Here is a 21,058-nt window from a genome sequence, read left to right as displayed (position 1 = left end):
TGGAACCTTCTGAATGTTCTCTCTAAGTGATAAAGTCTGAGTTATTGATTGACCAAGGGCCATGTCCTTAAATAGTACTGGAAGTGTTTCCCGCTCCTGGGCACCTACCACCGAGCACCCCCTTTGTCTCAAATAGATTAGGAATAAACAGAATATTGTGATCTCTGGGGCTTCACCCCACCAATCAAAAGACATGTCGTGACCATGGAACACTGATGCAACACTCATGGAAGTGATTTTGTCACTGCAAGTGGACTTCACATTGGCCTTGTGTTATGGAAACAGTGTCACAGTACGGCGGGTCTGATACCCTGATCTACGCCTCTCTCGCATCACTTTGTCTATGGCTTTTAATAGGAAGTCATTCATTGGGTAAAGAATGATCAGTAGCTGCCTGTCCGGTAGGGACCCGGATATGGTTACACCTATGGATAGAGTCTTGTTGAGCTTTAGGATACAGCAGTGCTTAAATATAAATTGTGCTTATGTGGAAGAGCACAGTGCGCATATCTTCATAGGATTTCATTGAGTGCCTTGTAAGACTTGACTAGTAGCAAATAGTAGGCTAGTAGTAGGCTTTGAGTTTCTGTAGATAATGTGGTTTCCACCAACGCATGGAAGCGGACTGTAACAGATCAATGTGAGTGGCAACTCTTTCAATAAACAATAAAATCCTATGGAATATTTCGAGGAACAGGAAACACCTTAAAGGGCACTTAAAACAACGGCCTTCCATTTCTGGGAGGTGCTTAGCCTAAGAAAACTTTTGTCCAGGGTTTTATTGGAAGCTCAGATCAGATTTTGGCGCTGTTCTGTTGCAGCCTTATGGGAAAAAAGAGCTATTGCCAGAAAGTGGTGAGTGATGGTACTGCAACTAATACAATAAAAGACAAACACCTCCCAGAAATAGCTGCCCCCCTAGTAACCTACAACTGTTAAAATAGGTGCTACAGCCCCTGCAAGACATTGACTACCATATGCTCACCAAGGAAGAACTATGTTTTGACTGGTGAAATTCAGCAATAATACCTCACAAAATAGATTTTCTAAAATAGGTGCCATTTCAGTAACTCATGGCAACCAGTCAGCTGGCAAATCAGAGGTAACTGCTGATTGGTTGCCATGGGTTGGTGCATGTTATTGAGGCTTATGGTACACAGATGAGTCCCATAGCAGTCTATGGGAATTTCATGAAATCTATTGTTTTTTTTGTAAAACTCAGAAGATTTTTATATTTTGCCCCCACATTCTTCAAGGGCAAAACAACTGCCACTTCTCCGTGAGCCATAAGCCCAAGTTGTGTATGTTTTCATTCAAAGGAAACAGAACATGTAGCATGTGTGGGGTTTTTTTTTGCATTATCTTAATCCTAGAATTCTGAAATAAACCTACGTTAGTTACACATCTATCTATCTACATTATTTAGAAGTTTCATTCACAGTTTCTTTGTACATGCTGGGCTTATTCACAAATGTAAGAGAAAAAGAAATTTCCCATAAGGCATATGTACAGTGTTCTGATGAACGTTGGCTTTGAGCCATCAGACCAGACACAGTCAACCCGAGGCCTTCAAAACATTGGTGAGCAACATTTGGAGAGCCACAGATTGACCAAGCCATTTACGTGACACCTCTGTGAGGTCTGAGGGAGCTCTATGAAGCCCAATGAGTTCAAAGCGATGTCTCTGTAGGCAATGTGCTTTATGAACTTGATATAGAAACAAGATCTGACTGACTCACTGCCTGAACTGTGTCGTCTACAAGCCAAAATGGAGAATTCATGCATACATCAGTCTGCCTTGTAGGGCAGTTGCCTTTCCTTATATGTTGGTGGCATTGCAGATTGGAATAGACTCCAATCCTCTGCCTCTAACTAACCCGGTCTCCACTGAGCGGCCATTTATACCACACATTGGTCAGCTCCGTAGCATCTCAGTGTACCGCCATGTTAGAACTTAGACTCACTCTCTACATTAGCTACATCCCCATTTCTTTCTGTCTGGGTTTCATGAGTCTTTCCGCTTTCTTCATTTATAATTTCCTCGTGCTGGTTCAGTTTGCTGGACACGGACCAGCTCAAGGGCATCTCCGTCCTGCTGACAAGTTCCGCAAAGTCTTTGGCGCTGCAGGACGGCGTGTTGGTCTCGTAGGTGTCGTGGAAACTGTTGTAGTCCACTTCATAAAAGCCATCCTCCAGAGTGAGAACTGGGGTGAATCTGTGGCCCCAGAGGATTTCCGAGGTGACGTAGGAGCTCCGAGCTTGGCAAGTCATACCTATAAACAGCAACAGAAAAAATATGTTTCAAACAAGAACCTCATAAATAATATACATAACAATGTTGGACTTCTACTCGTTTATTATAAGAACAGCAGATCTAAATCTACATGCAGTGGGAACTTCTATGGGGGTCACAATGGCCTGCTTAGTGTAACAGACACAATACTTATTACCAACAATGCAGCACCCCCCCACAATTTCATTTTAATTGTATGACATTTTCCTCTATCCAGCCCTTCTATTAACCTCCCAGCCAGAACCAGAGTCCATTTGAAGAAGAACATTCCCTTTAACCAGGGTTGCCAGGTCTTATATTCAAAACCAGCCAAAGTTGGCTACAAAACCAGCTCAAAACTAGCCAAGGGGCAAATAGGACAGATTCACCCATCACCAGGGGCATAACTACAGAGGGGGCCCAGGAGGTATAGAGACCCCATAATGCCATAATACATAAATAATTTCAATAAATATTGGTAAAACAGGTCAACCTCTAGACTTTTTGGTGGCCAGCAGATTTTTTTGTCGCAAAATTGTCTGAAATTGATGAAAGTTCCAGAAAACCCTAGAATTCTTAAGAATAACGGGAGACTGAGGTACAGAGCCCAAAATCTGATAACTCCCGACTTCTACACAAGTCAGTCCCATTGCATGCTGGGTATTGTAGTCTTAAACTTGGCTGTTGGCAAGTTATTAAACAAATACTACATTACCCAACATGCACTGGGAGACGCAGGCTTGGCATATTAGGGCAAGAAAAAACTTTGGTTGTTTTCCAATGTACAAACCAGCCAAAGACCCAAAACGTAGCCCAAATCAATACCTTGGCTAGTTTGTACTTTCAAAACCCGCGTGGGCTTTCAATTAGTAGCCTAATGTGGCTGGAAAAACGCCAACTGGGCAACCCTGCCTTTAACTCATGACCCAGGCACATGAGACCAGTCTGACTTCAAACAGCCAATAATCTGCTGTCAGGTTAAACAGGAGGATCTGCCAGTCTCTCCCCAGCTTTCTCTTAATGCCACACTTGGCAACAACAGGGCCCGAGTTACAAAATGCAATTAATTTGCAGAAAAACAAGGGCATATGCTGGCAAAATAGTTGGACGAGTTGAAGAAAGAAAGCTTGTTATGCTGCTAAAGACTTGACAAAATCTTCTCGGTGGCTTGTTGGGAGGTGTGGGTTTGGGCAGTGCAAAATATCAACACACACACAGTAACACACAGTAACACACACACAGATTAACACACACAGAGTAACACACAGAGTAACACACACAATAACACAGACACATTAACACACACACACACAGAGTAACACACACACAGAGTAACACACACACAGTAATACACACACACAGTAACACACACACAGTAACACACACACAGTAACACACACACACAGTAACACACACAGTAACACACACACAGTAACACACACACACAGTAACACACACACACAGTAACACACACACAGTAAAACACACACACAGTAACACACACACACAGTAACACACACACACAGTAACACACACACAGTAAAACACACACACAGTAACACACACACACAGTAACACACACACAGTAACACACACACAGTAACACACACAGCTTCTCCCCCTCCAACACAACTCACTACTGATCTTACAGAAACAAATGTCATTATCTGTAGAGAAGAAAAAACATCTTAAACCAATTAACATGAAAATGTTTCCTTTATCTGAATCAGCAAAAAATGTGAATATGGAGGGTTCTGCTCTCATAGAAAGATACTCTGAAGTGCGACTTACAGTTTCCTCCATTATCCCCACGGACATGGAACTACTGTGCCCCCAGCACCCCAGGAACCTTTGAAGTGAATGTTTGGAAACATTAAAGTCCAATAAGACCAGAATGGACAATGGCGAGTTTTATACAGAAGGGGTAGGAGGTGGGTCACCCATGGGTTCCCCTGGAACTCACCAAACTTGTTCACCACTCACACACAACACACTACATGTTACTCCTAGTTATGGTGGACATTAAATACAGGGCCCCCTTGCACCCTAACTAGGGTCGTACCAGTTCGGTATTTCACAGGGGTAAAACACCAAAGTCTGGGCCGCAATTAAAAATGTACAGTGGCCGCAGGTAAATCTATAATAATACCGTCTCATTCTGCCCACTTTAAGGTGGTCGTACATGGGTTATAAAAGCAGCTTATTGGCCTGTGTATGGGGCCCTCCGATGGCTTCCCTGACCAATATCTGGCTGAAAATAGGGCAAGTATTGATTAAACAGACTTAAAAATTCAGCCGGATAAAGGACCACATTGGTTCGTTCATGCCGGATTTGCTCAGACCACCTGCTTTCCCGTTCTGATCAGTGGACCCAAATTTGAGGGGGATTCAAGACCACTGGGGTTGCCACATCAGGGGCCCACACAAACCTGCCCATGGCCCCCAACCCCCCCCTCTGCCAACTTTAGGGCCCACCTTGCCCCCGAGCAGCCTGTACCTGCTTTTCTTCGGTTGGTCGGGGTGGGGAGAGAACATGGAGCTCAGCATTTCAGGCAGACGGGAGCGTATCTGGGCCGGTGGGGCCCACTGGGTTTTTTCCCAGACTATTCCGACCCTGGGAATATTAGGGAAACATCTGCTCATTTACAAGTGTCCAGCTTTAGCCCTGATCCATCTAAATCCCTACTCCATTATACCCCTTCTCTGCCTGATCTCCACAGCTTGCCCAACAACCGACCCAGTGGCTAAACTAAAGAGAGAGAAGACCTATGAGCAGTGGGGGGCCCGGGCCATGGGATCTGCTTCCTCTATAGTTGTTACAAAGCCGTCTCTTACCTTTCCCGTCTCAGGTGGGAGTGACGGACATGAGCATTCAGGCGGGCGAAGAGAGGTTGGGAAAGGAACAGATGCTTAACAATTTATATTAGAATCAAGGTCAGACTTCTTGTTGTTTTTATGCGCAACAATACAGAACCCTGCAGTTACTCAACCACTGAACTCAAAATTCTTCTTGCTTTCCCTTTATTGAACAAACCTGGGGCTGGATTAATTGCTTTCAACGTACAGAAGCCTCACTGAATAACAATGTTAGAGTTCTACTCGCTTATTATAAGAACAGCAGGATTAAAACCATCCCCAATGTGCTCTACTGGCACTTCTATGGGGGTGACAATGGCCCCTTTACACCTGCCTTAGTGCAGCATTTACAATCAATGTGTTTTACCAACAATGCAGCATCCCCCCCCCCCATGTCACTATCTATGATCAAATCTGGCCCCTCTGATAAATTATTGTTCCAAACAGGAGTCATAACCTTATATGTCTCTTCTTGATTTCAATTCTGTGAATTTATAGGGTACGAAGATCTCTTTTTTGTGACATCACAGGGAATATCAGCACAACTGTTGTGACAGTAAGGGGCAGATTTATCAAGATTCGAATTGAAAACTCTAATTTCTAAATTCGAATTTCGAGCTAATTTTAGGGGCAGATTTATCAAAGGTCGAGGTGAATTTTCGAATGAAAAAAAAATCGAATTTCGAGCTATTTTTGTGTACTTCGACTAGGAAAAATGCAAAAATGTGAGTATTGAAATTTATCATATACTGTCTCTTTAAAAATTCAACTTCGACCATTCGCCATCTAAACCTGCCGAATAGTTGTTTTAGCCTATGGGGGACCTCCTAGAACCCATTTGGAGTCATTTGGTGGACTTTTTAAAATACTTAGAATCGAATTAGATCGAATATGATCCCAATTCAATTCGACCGATTGATAGGAGTTTAAAAAACTCCCATCACCTCGAAATTGACCCTTGATAAATCTGCCCCTAAGTCATGTATCCATAAAATTTAATGGTGTCATGCCCCTATGCGTATTTCATACAGACTCTTATGGGGGTGCAGCAGTTATGAACGAGCAGGCACGAGATTTATTGTAGCAACAATATCTTCAAAGAGCCATAAATAAATATAAATAAATATAAAGATAAATAAATATAAATATTACCCTCATTTCATCCAGAGCCTAAAGGGTGAATTGTGTGGCTGAACCGTTTGTGAGCAGCAGGTGGCGCTCTTCCTATCACTTCTCTTGCAGGAGGGACGTGTGTTTGAAGTGCAACACTGAATGCTTGATTGAAATAGAAGTGGTTTTATCGCTCGCTAAGCACAATTTCCCGAGGCAGGAAAAGCGGCCAACAACTGTCATGAAAATTAGGGCAAAAATATGGGGAAAAAGGTTTTCATTAATCTAGGTTATATTATATATTATTTTATGCTATGGGAGCAAACCACTCTGTCTTTTTGTGTATATTATACATTGTGCCCTGGGATAGACTGAAAATGCTCATTTTGTTCATTCGCTTTGACCAGACAGCCTTAAAGGAGAACTAAACCCTAAAAATGAATGTGGCTAAAAATTGCATGTTTTATATAGTGAACTTATTGCACGAGGCTAAAGTTTGAGCTTGTCAATAGCAGCAATGATCCAGGACTTCAAACTTGTCACAGGGGGTCACCATCTTGGAAAGTGTCTGTGACACTCACATGCTCAGTGGGCTCTGATTGGCTGTTGAGAAGCTAAGCTTAGGGCTCGTCACTAATTATCCAGCAGAAAAGGAGCTTCCCCTGTAATATAAGCTGATGCTACAGGTTTGCTGATTATTAAATTCTGATGCTAATTGCACTGGTTTCTGTGCTGCCATGTAGTAATTATGTGTATTAATTACTAATCAGCCTTATATTGTGACATTTCTATTCTATGTGTACTGTATATTGTGAGTGGGTCCCTAAGCTCAGTAAGTGACAGCAGCACAGAGCATGTGCAGTGAATCAGCAGAAAAGAAGATGGGGAGCTACTGGGGCATCTTTGGAGACACAGATCTTTACTGCTAAAGGGCTGTGGTTGCCTTGGGCTGGTACAGAAGCACAAAACATAATGTACACTAGGAATCATTGTGGTGTATTTGGTATTTGCAGTATGGGGTGTATGTGCAATTGTGAGTGGCTGGTGGGGTGCCAGGCCAAGTGCTATTTGTCTTGGGTAACAATATTACTTGGACACTGGCCTTTCCCATGGCACCATCTTTCCTTACTATACAGGTATGGGATCCATGTTCCAGAAACCCATTATCCAAATAGCTCCAAATTATGGAAAGGCCATCTTCCATAGACTCCATTTCATCCAAATTAAACAAATTTTTAAAAATGATTTCCTTTTTCTCTGTAATAATAAAACAGTAGCTCTAGTCCTTATTGGAATAAAAACCAACCTATTGGGTTTATTTAATGTGTACATGATTTTCTAATAGATTTAAGGTATGAAGATCCAAATTATGGAAGGATACGTTATCCAGGAAACCCCAGGTCCGGAGCATTCTGGATAACAGGTCCCATACCTGTACCTTGTACTTGATCCAAACTAAGATATAATTAATAACCTGAGGCTGCTACAGGTGCTGGAATCAAAAACAGCCTATTGGGTTTATTTAATGTTTACATGATTTTCTAATAGATTTAAGATATGACGATCCAAATTACGGAAAGATCTGTTATCCAGGAAACCCCAGGTCTGGAGCATTCAGGATAACAGGTCCCATAATTGTCCCACAGTAACAGCCCCTCTCTTCACATTTTTAGTAGGCCAGGAGGTATGGCCAAATTGCCCCAAATTATACCCCATCAGCTTCAATGAAAATCGCTGCATTTGCTGCTTGTGCTGCTTGTGCCTTCCACTCGGCTTCAGAGCTCACGAGAAATTGTCCCTTTATCTGAAAGGCTCATTTGTGTTTAATCCAGTGTTGCCTGAAGATGCCTCTGCTTTGCTTTAACAATGTGACTAATAGTGATAAGGAAGCTTAGACGAGGCAGAGTAAACACAAACAAGGAACATTCATAAAATATATAAATAAACCTCTAATTTGAGGGATAATAACCTGGCGCTGCTACAGGTGCTGTAAAAGATGATATTTATATTAACTGGGGGGTAATAAAATAACCGCAGTATCCCTTTAATACAAAGGGGGACTCTAACACTGTGGACTATGAATACAATGAAGGATAATTAATGAACTTCTAGATACACTATTTCTTATGGCTTCCACAGAATTCGAATTCAGGTATGGGAACTGTTATCCAGAATGCTCGGGGCCTGGGGTTTTCCGTATAATGGATCTTTCCATAATCTGGATCTTCATACCCATAGGGGCATATTTATCAAGGGTCGAATTTCGAATTTGAAAAACTTTGAAATCCAAAAAGACCAACCGAAATTAAGTTGAAGTTTTTTTTTGGCCGAATAGGTCCATTTTCGATTGAATAGGTCCGTATTCGGCCGAATCGTACGAATCGAAGTAATATTGCATTTTCTAAAAAAAAAAAAAAGATTTTTCAAAATCCACTAATTGACTCCAAATAGGTTCTAGGAGGTCCCCCATAGGCTGAAACAGCTGCTCGGCAGGTTTTAGATGGCGAATGGACGAAGTAGAATTTTTTAAGAGACAGTACATGATACATTTCGATATTCGAATTTTCCCTAGTCGAGCTACACAAAAATTAGCTCGAAATTCGAATTTTTTTCATTCTAAAATTCACCTTGACCTTTTATAAATTTGCCCCTAAGTCTACTAGAAAATCATATAAAGATTAAATAAACCCAATAGTCTGGTTTTGCCTCCAATAAGGATTAATTATATCTTAGTTGGGATCAAGTACAAGCTACTGTTTTATTATTACACAGAAAAAGGAAATCATTAGTGAAGATTTGGATAAAATAGAATCTATGAGATATGGCCTTTCCATAATTCGGAGCTTTCGGGATAATAGTTTTTTTGTATAACAGATCCCATACCTGTATTGACTTTTGTGTGCATGCCTATTCCAGCCTGGGTTGTCCCTATTTAGTGGGGCAATTGGGCCCCGATAGAGTGGGTGTGGTTTGGAAGCAACTTGTATGACATCATTTATTTCAAAATGACATCAAAATGAATGTCCATTATTTCCAGCACTTTGTGCCGCTGCTCTGTCCATACACAGAGGTAACCGGGTTTCAGCACAGACTGGATGTCAGTAATTTAGGTTGAACAATAAGGCCCTGGGGCTCATCCCTCGCCCAACTCTCTATAAAGGATCCCCGACTCTGTGCCAAGTGATTATCACACACAAACGGCACAAAAAAATCCCAGCAGGAAAATAATAGAGAAAAGTTCTAAACAAACCTTCCATCTCTGCCTGCGAGTTCAGCTCCACTGATCCGATACAAAGGCCTGAGCTGTACAAAGGCAGAGAGACTGCTGAGTGTTACATGGGAAGGTGTAGGTGATTTGGAGCTGAACTAGAACTCTCAGCGGGGAGGGAAGGAATCCGCCCTCTAACCAGTGAGACAGATATGAAGTAACACAAGAACAGAATTGTACATACAGGGCCGATTAGGGCCATTCTGCTTCCCAAGTGGAACAGTCCAGCTGCACCCGCTTACACCTCATAACTTGTCCCAATCTCTGGACTTTCTTACACTAGAACAAGAATGGCAGGGCCCCATATGCCAATGTCCAATGTCCCGACACAACCAATTCCATCTGATCAGGTAAGGGGTTAAATCAGGCTGTGTACACCCAAGTAAAGAGCAGATCCCTTGTGCAGACCAGTGGGGTTGAGTTCTGCATCGGGTCACATACCCGCAGAATACCCGCAACGTAGTCGGGTTTTGGGCAGAAAGTCATGATTCCCTGATTGTGCGGGTAGTCTGAGGGTAACCTGTCTGGGTACCTGGCAGGACTGGTCCCTCCCCTGAGGTTGTGGCAAAAATTTTCTCCCTAACCATCGGAATAAGTTCTGACGTGACATCATTTTGTGTTCATAGTGACATCACTTCGGGTTCATAGTGACATCACTTCCAGTTTCGCTGGTCCTGTGTCGGAGGGTAAGTGAACTATTTGCATTCAGGTTAGGTAGCAAGTTCATACCTCCCAAAATTTTTGAAATAGGGACAAAAAAATTTGGTGTGCGTATCGCAGCAACAATTTTTTACCATGTCAATTTTTGTGGCCACACCCCCTAATTACCATGTTCATTTTACAAAATTTGGCAGCTGATGAAAGTTTGAACTAATTTCTGTGGTTTTCATGTGTTATTACAAGGGGAATTGCCCTTTTTAAGGAGAAGGAAAGGCTTGGTGCACGTGGGAGTGCCAAATGTTAGGCACCCCCAAGTGATCGTATTTACTTACCTGAAACCCCGGGCTGGTGCTCCTATCAGCAGAAAACTGCACCGGCCCAGGGTTATACCAGTGAGCACCACGGAGTGATCCTCTTCCGGCTTCTTCTTTCTTCAAATTTCCCGGGGCCAGGGTCGGACTGCTCACTGGAATAACCCCGGGCCGGTGCAGTTTTCTGCTGATAGGAGCACTGGCCCTGAGTTTCAGGTAAGTAAATACAATCACTTGGGGGTGCCTAACATTTGGCATCCCCAAGTGCTAAATGACTCTCTTTCTCCTTTAAGCTGCAAGTCATAGTTTCCCCAAGAGACCTGCTTATCTTAAATTGTTACGGTTGTTTTTTTGCTTATCTTAAATTGTTACAAATGTATCTAAGTGCACCTGACACATTTTCTGGGCTCTCTGCCAAAAGCCAATTAAGTTATAAACTTTGTATCTTTTTCTGGCTGTTCAGTGCAGGAGATCAAAGAGAAAATCGGGACATTTCAGAAACAATTTGGGACTGCGGATTGAGCTGCCAAATCGGGACTGTCCCGTTAATAAAAAGGACAGATGGGTGGTATGCAGGTGTAGGTAGGGCAGCATACTGGGTGGAGTGCACAGATTGCATTGAAGATCCAGATCAGGGACAGGTCTAATTAACTGGACCTGCTCAGGACTTTACTTTGGGGAGCAAACCACATCCACGGCCCAGCGTGCTCCTCACCATATGGTATTTGCTCAGGGTTGACCCCCAGTACACTGTGCACTTTCTAATCATAATTAAAATTCCAACTTTTTACCCCTAGTGAGGACCACATTGAGGACCCATGACCAAGCACCCTTAGGGTATGAAACGTGTAGGGTCCATGGAGATAAATATATAATAATAATAATAATAATAATAATAAATAAATAAATAAATAAATAAATAATAATAATCAATATTTTTTCTGGCCCTGCGGATTCCTGAGTGCCAGTTAGCCCTGTTTTCTTTCTATTTGCAATGCTGACGATCTGGCGCTGGACGGTGTAGAAAAGATCCTTTGGCCTGTAACTTGTTGCTGAACTACATCTCCTTTCATCCAATGGGAGCAGCCAATGCAAAGCAACTAATAACAGTAAAAAAGTGTATAGCTCTTCTTTGTCTGTTAGCATTTATACATAGGAGTGGGAGGTGCTATATTACTTGCTTGGGCTGAAGCGTTCAACATAGACATAAAAATATTATAAAGACAGTCCTAATTTACATAGCCAAAAATGTGAATATTGCAAAGGAACATGGGTGAGATAATCAGGCCGAATATGCCCGATGTTTAAAGAGCCAGAGAACTCTCTTCTAAGCCCTTATAAGCTAATTTTACACTGCCATTCAAGGCTCATTTTACGTACAGGATAACAGATACACTCTGTAGAATCTCATTGTATTTTATTACAGAGTGTATCTGTTATGTATTAAGTATCCTGTGCATTTTCTCCCTTTTTAGCTTGAATGGCTGCCCCCATGGCTATATAAACTATAGTAGTACTTATCTGTTATCTACTGTGTATCCTGTGCTTGAATGGCTGCCCCCATAGCTACACAGCAGCTTGTTTATATAAACTATAGTAGTACTTATCTGTTATCTACTGTGTATCCTGTGCTTGAATGGCTGCCCCATGGCTACACAGCAGCTTGTTTATATAAACTATAGTAGTACTTATCTGTTATCTACTGTGTATCCTGTGCTTGAATGGCTGCCCCCATGGCTATATAAACTATAGTAGTACTTATCTGTTATCTACTGTGTATCCTGTGCTTGAATGGCTGCCCCCACGGCTACACAGCAGCTTGTTTATATAAACTATAGTAGTACTTATCTGTTATCTACTGTGTGCCCTGTGCTTGAATGGCTGCCCCCATGGCTACACAGCAGCTTGTTTATATAAACTATAGTAGTACTTATCTGTTATCTACTGTGTATTACTGTGCTTTTATTATTACTGTTCCTTTAAAGTCACAGGCCATGAAAGCTCTGCCTAGACAACAAGCCGATTACCTGTAGCTTCGACCATCCCTTCCAGAATGACCACGATCTCGAAATCCTCTTTCGGCAGCTGAGCTTTGGAAATCTCCCAGAAGGGACTGTGCTGATTGATTTCATGGCTTATAATCAGCGGCGACACGAGAAACAGACGGTCGTCTCCGGTATCGTAGCCCACATTGATATCCGTCTGATTTAACGGTATAAACTCCCCTTCCTTGGTTTGCTTGGATTTGATGAGCTTGGCGCGTATAGATGCCTCCACGATGTGCGAGTTCCTTAGGTCTCCGACTCGGAACATCATGCACAGTCTCCCGTCCCGGATGGAGATGACGGCGTTGGTGGAGAAGACGAGTGTCTCCGCCCTCTTCTTCGGCTGGGATATTTTCACAAACATGCAGCCCACCATGAAAGCGTTCACAATCGACCCTACAACAGACTGGACCAGTAAAAGTATAATCCCTTCGGGACACTTGTCCGTGATGACCCTGTACCCGTACCCGATGGTGGTCTCAGTCTCGATGGAGAATAAAAAAGCAGAAACAAACCCATTGAGATTATCCACACAGGGGTTCCACTTTTTATCTCCTATATGCTCCAGGTCTCCCCGAATGTAAGCGATGAGCCACCATATGAACCCGAAGAAGAGCCAAGTCACCGTGTAAACCATGATGAATATCAACAGGTTCAACCTCCACTTGAGATCCACCAACGTGGTAAAAATGTCGCTGAGGTAGCGGTAGGTCTCTCGGACGTTGCCTTGGTGGACGTTGCACTTTCCGTCTTTGCGGACGTACCTCTGGATCTTCCGTTTGGAGCATTTCGACCTGACCGGGTCCTCGCGAGCCTGTTTGGGCAACTTGATCGGCTGCTGTATCGTGACGGGGCTCTCCACGTCCTGCTCCATCTGGTCTTGTTACGTTGGTGACACTGGTCATGTGAAACATAAAAAGATGTTTAGTAAATAGCAGGTCGCAATAATGGAAAATAATCATGAATAGCTCATTTTTTAAATTTCCTTTCCAACGCATAACCAGTAAATGCTGCCTGTTTATTGTTTGCTATGGGTTACTAGACCTGTAGCCACGTTTGCTTTGCTTTTTTAACATGACATTTCTAATGAAATGAAAATAAATCGTTGAAAAATGCAGTATTGCACCCAGGACCCAGATGGGCTGCACCAAACCTTTCACTAACACTAATGGTTTTAATGAGCGCACTGGTGCTTTAACATTGGCAAATGTGAGTTTTTGTGCTTATCTTAGTAAATAAGGCTTCCTCACACAACATTATTCGTGGTTTTCTAGGTTGGTCTTTAGGGGACTAAAAGGAACCCTAGGAAGGCTATTAGATTGTCCTGCAACCCTCATTCTGGGACAGGTTTTGGTTTGGGCACACAGCAACAAGTTTTGTCTCTCCAAGATCTAATGTGGCCCCGAGCAGGATCCCTAGGGAGCCTCGTGCACAATCTAGCTCAGTTGGTCTGTTTGAGGCCCATTAAAAATAAACATATTATTATAATTATTAATGAACTATATTTGCAGTGATATACAAAGGATATTGGTGCATACATCTGCAGACTGATGAAGGGGGCAAAGAGAACCCTGCCCACTGGAGAACACAGTCCAAAAGGAGAAGGGGGTATAGGAGCAAAGTGTAGGGGTGGGTGAGTTGGGGAAGTGAGACATGTGATACTTACGGGCAGATTTATTAAGGGTCTAATTGACAATTAGAATTTTCTAATTGTTTTTTATGGTCAAAACTGTCAAATTCGACTAGGGTGTTATCCAAAATCGATTTTCGAGATCTATCATACTCTGGCCCTTTAAGATTTAGAATTTGCCTATTCGCCACCTAAAACCTGTAGGAATTGCTGTTTGAGTCAATGGGAGAGGTCCAGGGATCAGTTTTTTGGAGAAAAAACTCGAATCGTGTTTGATCGAATTCAATTTGGATTTGATTCTAGTTTTCGGGTTGTTTAAATTCATCAGTTGGAAAACTTTGATTTTATTAATATATTTAGACTAGTTGAATGGGAGTTTTAAAAACCTCACGTGGATTTGAAATTCGACCGTTGACAAATGTGCCTCCCCGAGTTTCGCTAGAGCAGGTGGCAGTGGTTTATAGAGGAACATGGAGGAGCAGTGAGACAACTGAGCTAAACAAGGAGACGGTCTGGAACTTGTTGGGGAATTTCAGTGCAGCTCTTGTCAAGGCTTGAGTGTGCAAATGTGGAGAGGGATGTAGGGAATGGAAGAGAAGGAGTGGTTGGTGGGGTGTGTGAGGCTGGCAGCAGCAGCATTTATCATGGATGGAGAGATGTTGAGTGTTGAGGGTAAGGCCAATCAATGGAGAGGTCCAGGAGTCAATAGGTGACGTGAGGAGAGAGTGAATTAGAATTTTGATGGGCTCTTGTGTGATGAATGGCCGTATATGAAAAACATTCTGCACATAAATAGTGACTTTATTTGGTCATCGATTGGAAATGTAGAGAGTAGAATCAAGGATAACCCAAAGGCTTGGATAGAATGGCGGGATGTTATTGATGTTAGAGGGGGAAGGGAGCAGAGCATTTCTGACTTTAACATAGTAACTTAAGGGCAGTGGCCGACGGGGAGATTTGTTGCCTGAGATTATTCATGCGTCACTGCAAACAACAAATCTCCCTAAAATGTGTCTCCATTGAAAATAACTGAATTCACCAGCGTTAAAATAACATATCTCGAAGTCGCCTGATGTTGCCTCTGGAGGAAACTTTGGGGGACTTCATGATATGTTGATATGTATGAGAGAGAGAGAGAGAGAGAGAGAGGAGAGACAATGGTCTCTACAGGTACTTCAGGAGAAGGGAGGAGGAAACACAAGAGAGGGCAGAGAGTAGAGAAACTGGAGGAGGAGAGGGTGACCAATGATGTCTCTCATGGTCTCTTACAATCTGCTGGGAGATCAGGGAGTAATGAGAAGTAATTGTTTGAACTTGGCAGGTCATTGGCCAAGATGGAGCAGTTTTGGTGGAATGCTGTGGGCTGGTCATGATCAGAGATAAGCAGGTCCGTTGGTTATATGCCGGATGCCCAAGAATAATCCCTATGATTAAACAACGTCACTAATAATCGTCTTTAGTGATTGGCTCGTTAACATTGTATCATAGTCATTATAAAGGGAAAACATTCCAGTGACACAAAGAATGTATTGGTGGTGGCAGAGAAGCACATGAACCAGAGAGAAGGAAACACCGACCATCTCCTGCCCCTTTTCTACTGTCTCATTGTTATACACAATTATTGTATAGGAGAAATTGGTCTTCAAGGAGAATTAAAGCCTAAGTAGCTAGAAATGTTTTACATTATGTTTTGTGCTTCTGTACCAGCCCAAGGCAACCACAGCCCTTTAGCAGTAAAGATCTGTGTCTCCAAAGATGCCCCAGTAGCTCCCCATCTTCTTTTCTGCTGATTCACTGCACATGCTCTGTGCTGCTGTCACTTACTGAGCTTAGGGACCCACTCACAATATACAGTACACATAGAATAGAAATATCACAATATAAGGCTGATTAGTAATTAATACAGATAATTACTACATGGCAGCACAGAAACCAGTGCAATTAGCATCAGAATTTAATAATCAACAAACCTGTATATAAAATATGACATTTTTAGCCACATTCATTTTTTATGGTTAGTGAGTGAAAGGCTCCTACATGAGGGCCAGTTTGTTAAGCCGGGGGCCCCAGTGCAAAGTCCCATGTCAGTTATTATGTCCAATGCCCCAGAATAATAAATACTATAATAATAACAAGAGAGGAAGGCAGAGCAGATTGAGCTGTTAGTGACTATAAATGGGCCGGAGCTATAAATGCTTTGTGGTCTGTGCCACTCCAGGCCCGAGCCTCACACTTGTGTATTTAGGGAAGATTAAATTAGCTCAGCAGTTATCACCTCTATTCATTCTCATTGTACCCTGCTGCTCATTTCTGTCTGTGCCGCTAACTGCATCTGGCGCCTCTGTAACAGGCAGGTGATAATGGCTGTGGTGTTAACCCTTCAGCTGCCCTGCTGCACTTATTAGACTGTGCCTAAAATAACAGATTCGGGATACATTTCCCCCGGATCATTTGCTCTGTTTGTTGCCCTTAGATCTGCGCTGCCCAACTTTTCCACTCATTGGCCAGATTATATTATAGTGATGATGTCATACAGAGGAGTCTGTGGAACCCCCATATATGGGAAATAAATATACCTTGGTATAATAAAGTTTTTACTGGGCTCATTTGCACAGCGGATCTAATTCTAGCAGAGCTGAGACAATTCACTTGATGCAAGTCGGTGGGTGCTATTTATGCAATTCACTAGTGAACCTTGAAACTACCCCACTTCCTGGGTGCCAGTACTTGCAGGGGTCCCTAGCATCCATGGGCACATTTGCCCTCTACCAAGTGCATGTAGCACCTATGGATACAAATTAATGGCTCAATTTTGCATCCATTTTAGCACTTTGCACTTGCCCTTGCAATCATAACTGAGACTTATTATGCACCGGTTGCTCTTGGTTACTAGACCTGGAGGGATTTTTGCCCCTTGTATTACTATCAGGACCGCCATCAGAAATCGCAGGGCCCCATACGACAAAATTTCCTGGGCCCCCTGGGCTGCACCCACCGCAAGCCCCACCTACAGGTCCGCCCTCCCCACCCCACAGGTCCGCCCCCCACCACACAGTAAAAAAACAAAAAAAATATCGGTGGCTAGGGTTCCCCATAAAAAAACATTTGTGGCCAGGGCCCCCCCATTAAAAAATATCAGTGGCTAGGACCCCACATGAGAAAAAAAAATTGGTGGCCAAAATTGGTGGTCAGGCCCCCCCCACATTATGAGAAAATTGGTGGCCAGGGCCCCTTAAACGTCCATGCCTTCCCAAAGTCAGCAGCTCTCATAAAGATGGGGGGCCCGGCTAATCAAGTAAGTGTGGCGTGGCCGGGCCCCCCTTACCCTCGGGGCCCCCTACAACTCTCCCCCCTGTCCCCCCCCTGATGGCTGCCCTGATTACTATACTGCCTCCTATGTTTCCTTATGATTGGCTTATGCATATGGCATGCGGTACCGGTTAATTATAGTGAATTAACCCAAGTCAGAACTGATTAGTCATCTGTAATTTAGAATAATGAAAGCAGTGATTTGATTGGTCGCTATGTGTTACTGCACAAGCATAATCTGCCCTTTTAAGGTGGCCATAGACGTAGAGATCCGCTCGTTTGGTGATGTCGCCAAAAGAGCGGATCTCTCCCCAATATGCCTACACTGAAGAGGGCCCACGATCGGATCATAATGGATCCGATACGGGCGGGACCGATCAGATCGCGGGACCTCATACACGCATAGATATGCCCGCGATCCGACTGAATTTTTTTAACCTGCCCGATCGAGATCTGGCCAACTTTTGGAAAGATATCGATTGGGGAAGCCTGTCAGGTGGCCCCAGACATGGGCCAGTAAGATGCCGACTCGGTCTGTCGGCAGCTTTTATCGGCCTGTTTATGGGGGCCTTTACTTAAAGTGCCGGCACTTGAAAAAATGGAAACGTCTCTATGCATATTGCTGAATTCTAAATATTTCTATTGTTAGATTTCAATCAATACTGGGGCCCCATGTCCTTAACTCTGGCCCCCTGGCAATGAAAACAGCGAAACACCCCTAAAGTCGGGCAATTCTTCCAATGAAGGAATATTTAATGAGCTCAGACAAAGCTACTTTGACGGCAGAGACACACAAACCTTTGTGTTACAGTCACACACCTGCGCCATATGCTTTGTATCAACAATCGAGAGAATGAGCCCACCTCCGGGCAACTGCTGAAATATTTAATCCAACAGACGCTCCAGCACAGGCTGATCAATCATTTTCAGGGACAAATCCATTGTTCTTCCATTAAATATGTATTTTGTTACTATGCCAGATATCATTCTGAGTGCACAGAATATCCCTTTTCTCTCTATATATTGCTATATATATATATATATATATATATATATATTTTTATATATATATATATATATATATATATATATATATATATATATATATATATATATATATATATATATATATTTATGGATAGGCATTACCATACTGATTTCGGACAGTTCACTATACATTGAGCTCTATGCCCCAATACTGATCAAAACACATTCATTTGCCTTGTAATGGCATTTTATACAGTAAAATATAGTTATATATCGATATTAACCAGGGGTGTAACTACAGAAGCAGCAGATCCTGAGGCTGCTGGGGGGAAGGTAGGAGGTATAGGGGGTCCCATGAGGCCCTAATTAAGGACAACCTCTGGATATGTCGGAGACCCTAAATCTAATTTGCTGTGGGGCCCAGTAACATCTAGTTACACCACTGGTATCAACTATCTCTATTAAATATATTTATGTACTGGATCTCCATCCCTTTGTGATATATAACCCTTGTGTTGGAATGGACTGGAACTCACCTGCTAGGATGGTGTTTCCATGGGGTAAAAGTTTGGGAGTGCTAAGACCACCCTACCAGTTTTAATGGGGTTGTTCACTTTTGAGTTAACTTTTAGTATGACGTAGAGAGGGATATTCCAAGAAAATTTGCAGTTGGTTTTCATTTTTTATTACTCATGGTTTTTGAGTTATTTAGCTTTTTATTCAGCAGCTCTCCAGTTTTCAACTTCAGCAATCTGGTTGCTTAGGTCCAAATTACCCTAGCAACCATGCGTGATTTGAATAAGAGACTGGACTATGAATAGGAGAGGCCTGAATATGCCTGACGACGAGTAATAAGAAGTAGCAATAACAATAAATGTGTAGCCTTGCAGAGATTTTTTTTTTTTAGATGAAAGAGGCAAATAATTCAAAAACTATAAAAAAGAAGACCAATTGAAAAGTTGCTTAGAATTAGCCATTCTATAACATGCCAGAAATAAGCTTAAAGGTAAATGTCCCCTTTTAAAGTGAATCCCCATCATGTAGAGCAGGGGTGGGAGGTCCCAGTGAAAAGGAACTGGAAGGGAGAATAAGAATAAATATCTAACCTTTCTATTTAGGAGGCTGGATTAAATATAACATGTAACACCATTATACAAAAGAACTGTCCACTAATGATTCTGTCCTTATTACAATGTTATATTTACATTTTCAGTGGAATGAGGCTGTAGATCCCAGACACTGAGCATTGAAATCATTTAATGGTAATACCCAGGGGCAGCCATGCTTCTATTAAGTGTCCCGAGCTGATTCCCAAACTGCTCACAGAGCCTTTGGGGGTAACAATGAATCCCTGTGCCGACGTCACTGGCTCACAAAGAAACTCTATGAGTTGTGACTCCCGGGGACGCTCTGAATGAAGCTGAATGAAATAAAGTAAATGAATAAATGAATAAAGTTTCCCTGTCTCTCCCACTGCTGATATACTGGGGACATACCCTCAACTGTCACGTTTTTCGCGGGACAGTCACGATTTTGACAGCTCAGCCCGCAGTCCCGGATTATTACTGAAATGTCCCCACTTTCTCTTTGATCTCCTGCACTGAACAGCCAGAAAAAGATACAACGTTTCTAACTTAATCGACAGAGAGCCCAGAATATGGGGCAGATGCACTTAGATACTTTTGTAAAAAAAAGCAAAGAAACAATTGTAACTAATTAAGATAAGCAGGTCTCTTGGGGAAACTGTGACTTGCAGCTTAAGGGCAGAGACACATGCTGCTATTTCGGGCCCAGCGACTAAACTTTAGCCGATTTCAGCTTCGGAAAATGAAGCGTTCCGAGTGCAATCCTGCGATTTTCATTCTAGCCGGCGGGACGGCAGTTCTGGGAGATTAGTCGCCCGAAGAAGAATCGTTTTGTTGCTGGGCGACTAATCTCCCAAAAAAGCAGCGTTTGTCTCTGCCCCAAAGGGCAATTCACCTTCATTAGCAAAACTGTAATAACTGTAATAATAAAAACCACAGAAATGTGTTGAAACTTTCATACCCCGCCAAATTTCATGCAGCAAATCTTTTTATCCCTCTTTCTATTTCAGTTAACTTTTAGTATGTTATAGAATGGCCAATTCTAAGCAACTTTTCCATTGGTCTTCAGTATTTATTTATTTAATAGTTTTTACTTCTGACTCTTTCCAGGTTTCAAATGGGGGGGTCACTGACCCCATCTAAAATAACAAATGGTCTGTAAGGCTACAAATGTATTGTTTATTGCTACTTTTTATTACTCGTCTTACTATTCAGGCCTCTCCTATTTATATCCCAGTTTCTTATTCAAATTAATCCATGGTTGCTAGGGGAATTTGGACCCTAGCAACCAGATTGCTGAAATTTCAAACAGGAGAGCTGAATAAAAAGCTAAATCACTCAAAAACCACAAGTAATAAAAAATGAACTCCAATTGCAAATTGACTCAGAATATCATTGTCTACCTCATACTAAAAGTTAACTCAAAGGCGAACAACCCCTTTAAAACAGGATCAAATCCTTTAAAGTGACAGCGTGGAGTGAATAAATCCTGTTTCCGGTTTATTTTCTATTCTGCCTTTCCTTC

At 42.4% G+C, this 21,058-nt stretch overlaps 1 protein-coding gene across 1 annotated transcript in view; it reads right to left on the bottom strand.

Moving 5' to 3' along the window:
- Positions 1-1,743: 1,743 nt before the first annotated feature.
- Positions 1,744-21,058, bottom strand: part of LOC108707858 (G protein-activated inward rectifier potassium channel 2) — an 81,169-nt gene continuing 61,854 nt past the window's right edge. Inside the window, exons 2-3 of the mRNA XM_018245894.2 lie at positions 12,505-13,419; positions 1,744-2,273 (exon numbers count right to left, since the gene is read on the bottom strand). Of these exons, the coding sequence (XP_018101383.1) occupies positions 1,948-2,273; positions 12,505-13,396 (1,218 nt within the window). The 5' untranslated portion in view covers positions 13,397-13,419 and the 3' untranslated portion in view covers positions 1,744-1,947. The remainder of the gene's footprint in view (positions 2,274-12,504; positions 13,420-21,058) is intronic.

This window comes from Xenopus laevis, chromosome 2L (assembly GCF_017654675.1).
Source record: "Xenopus laevis strain J_2021 chromosome 2L, Xenopus_laevis_v10.1, whole genome shotgun sequence".
In the NCBI taxonomy this organism is placed as follows: domain Eukaryota; kingdom Metazoa; phylum Chordata; class Amphibia; order Anura; family Pipidae; genus Xenopus; species Xenopus laevis.
This window is presented reverse-complemented; position numbering and strand designations above follow the sequence as displayed.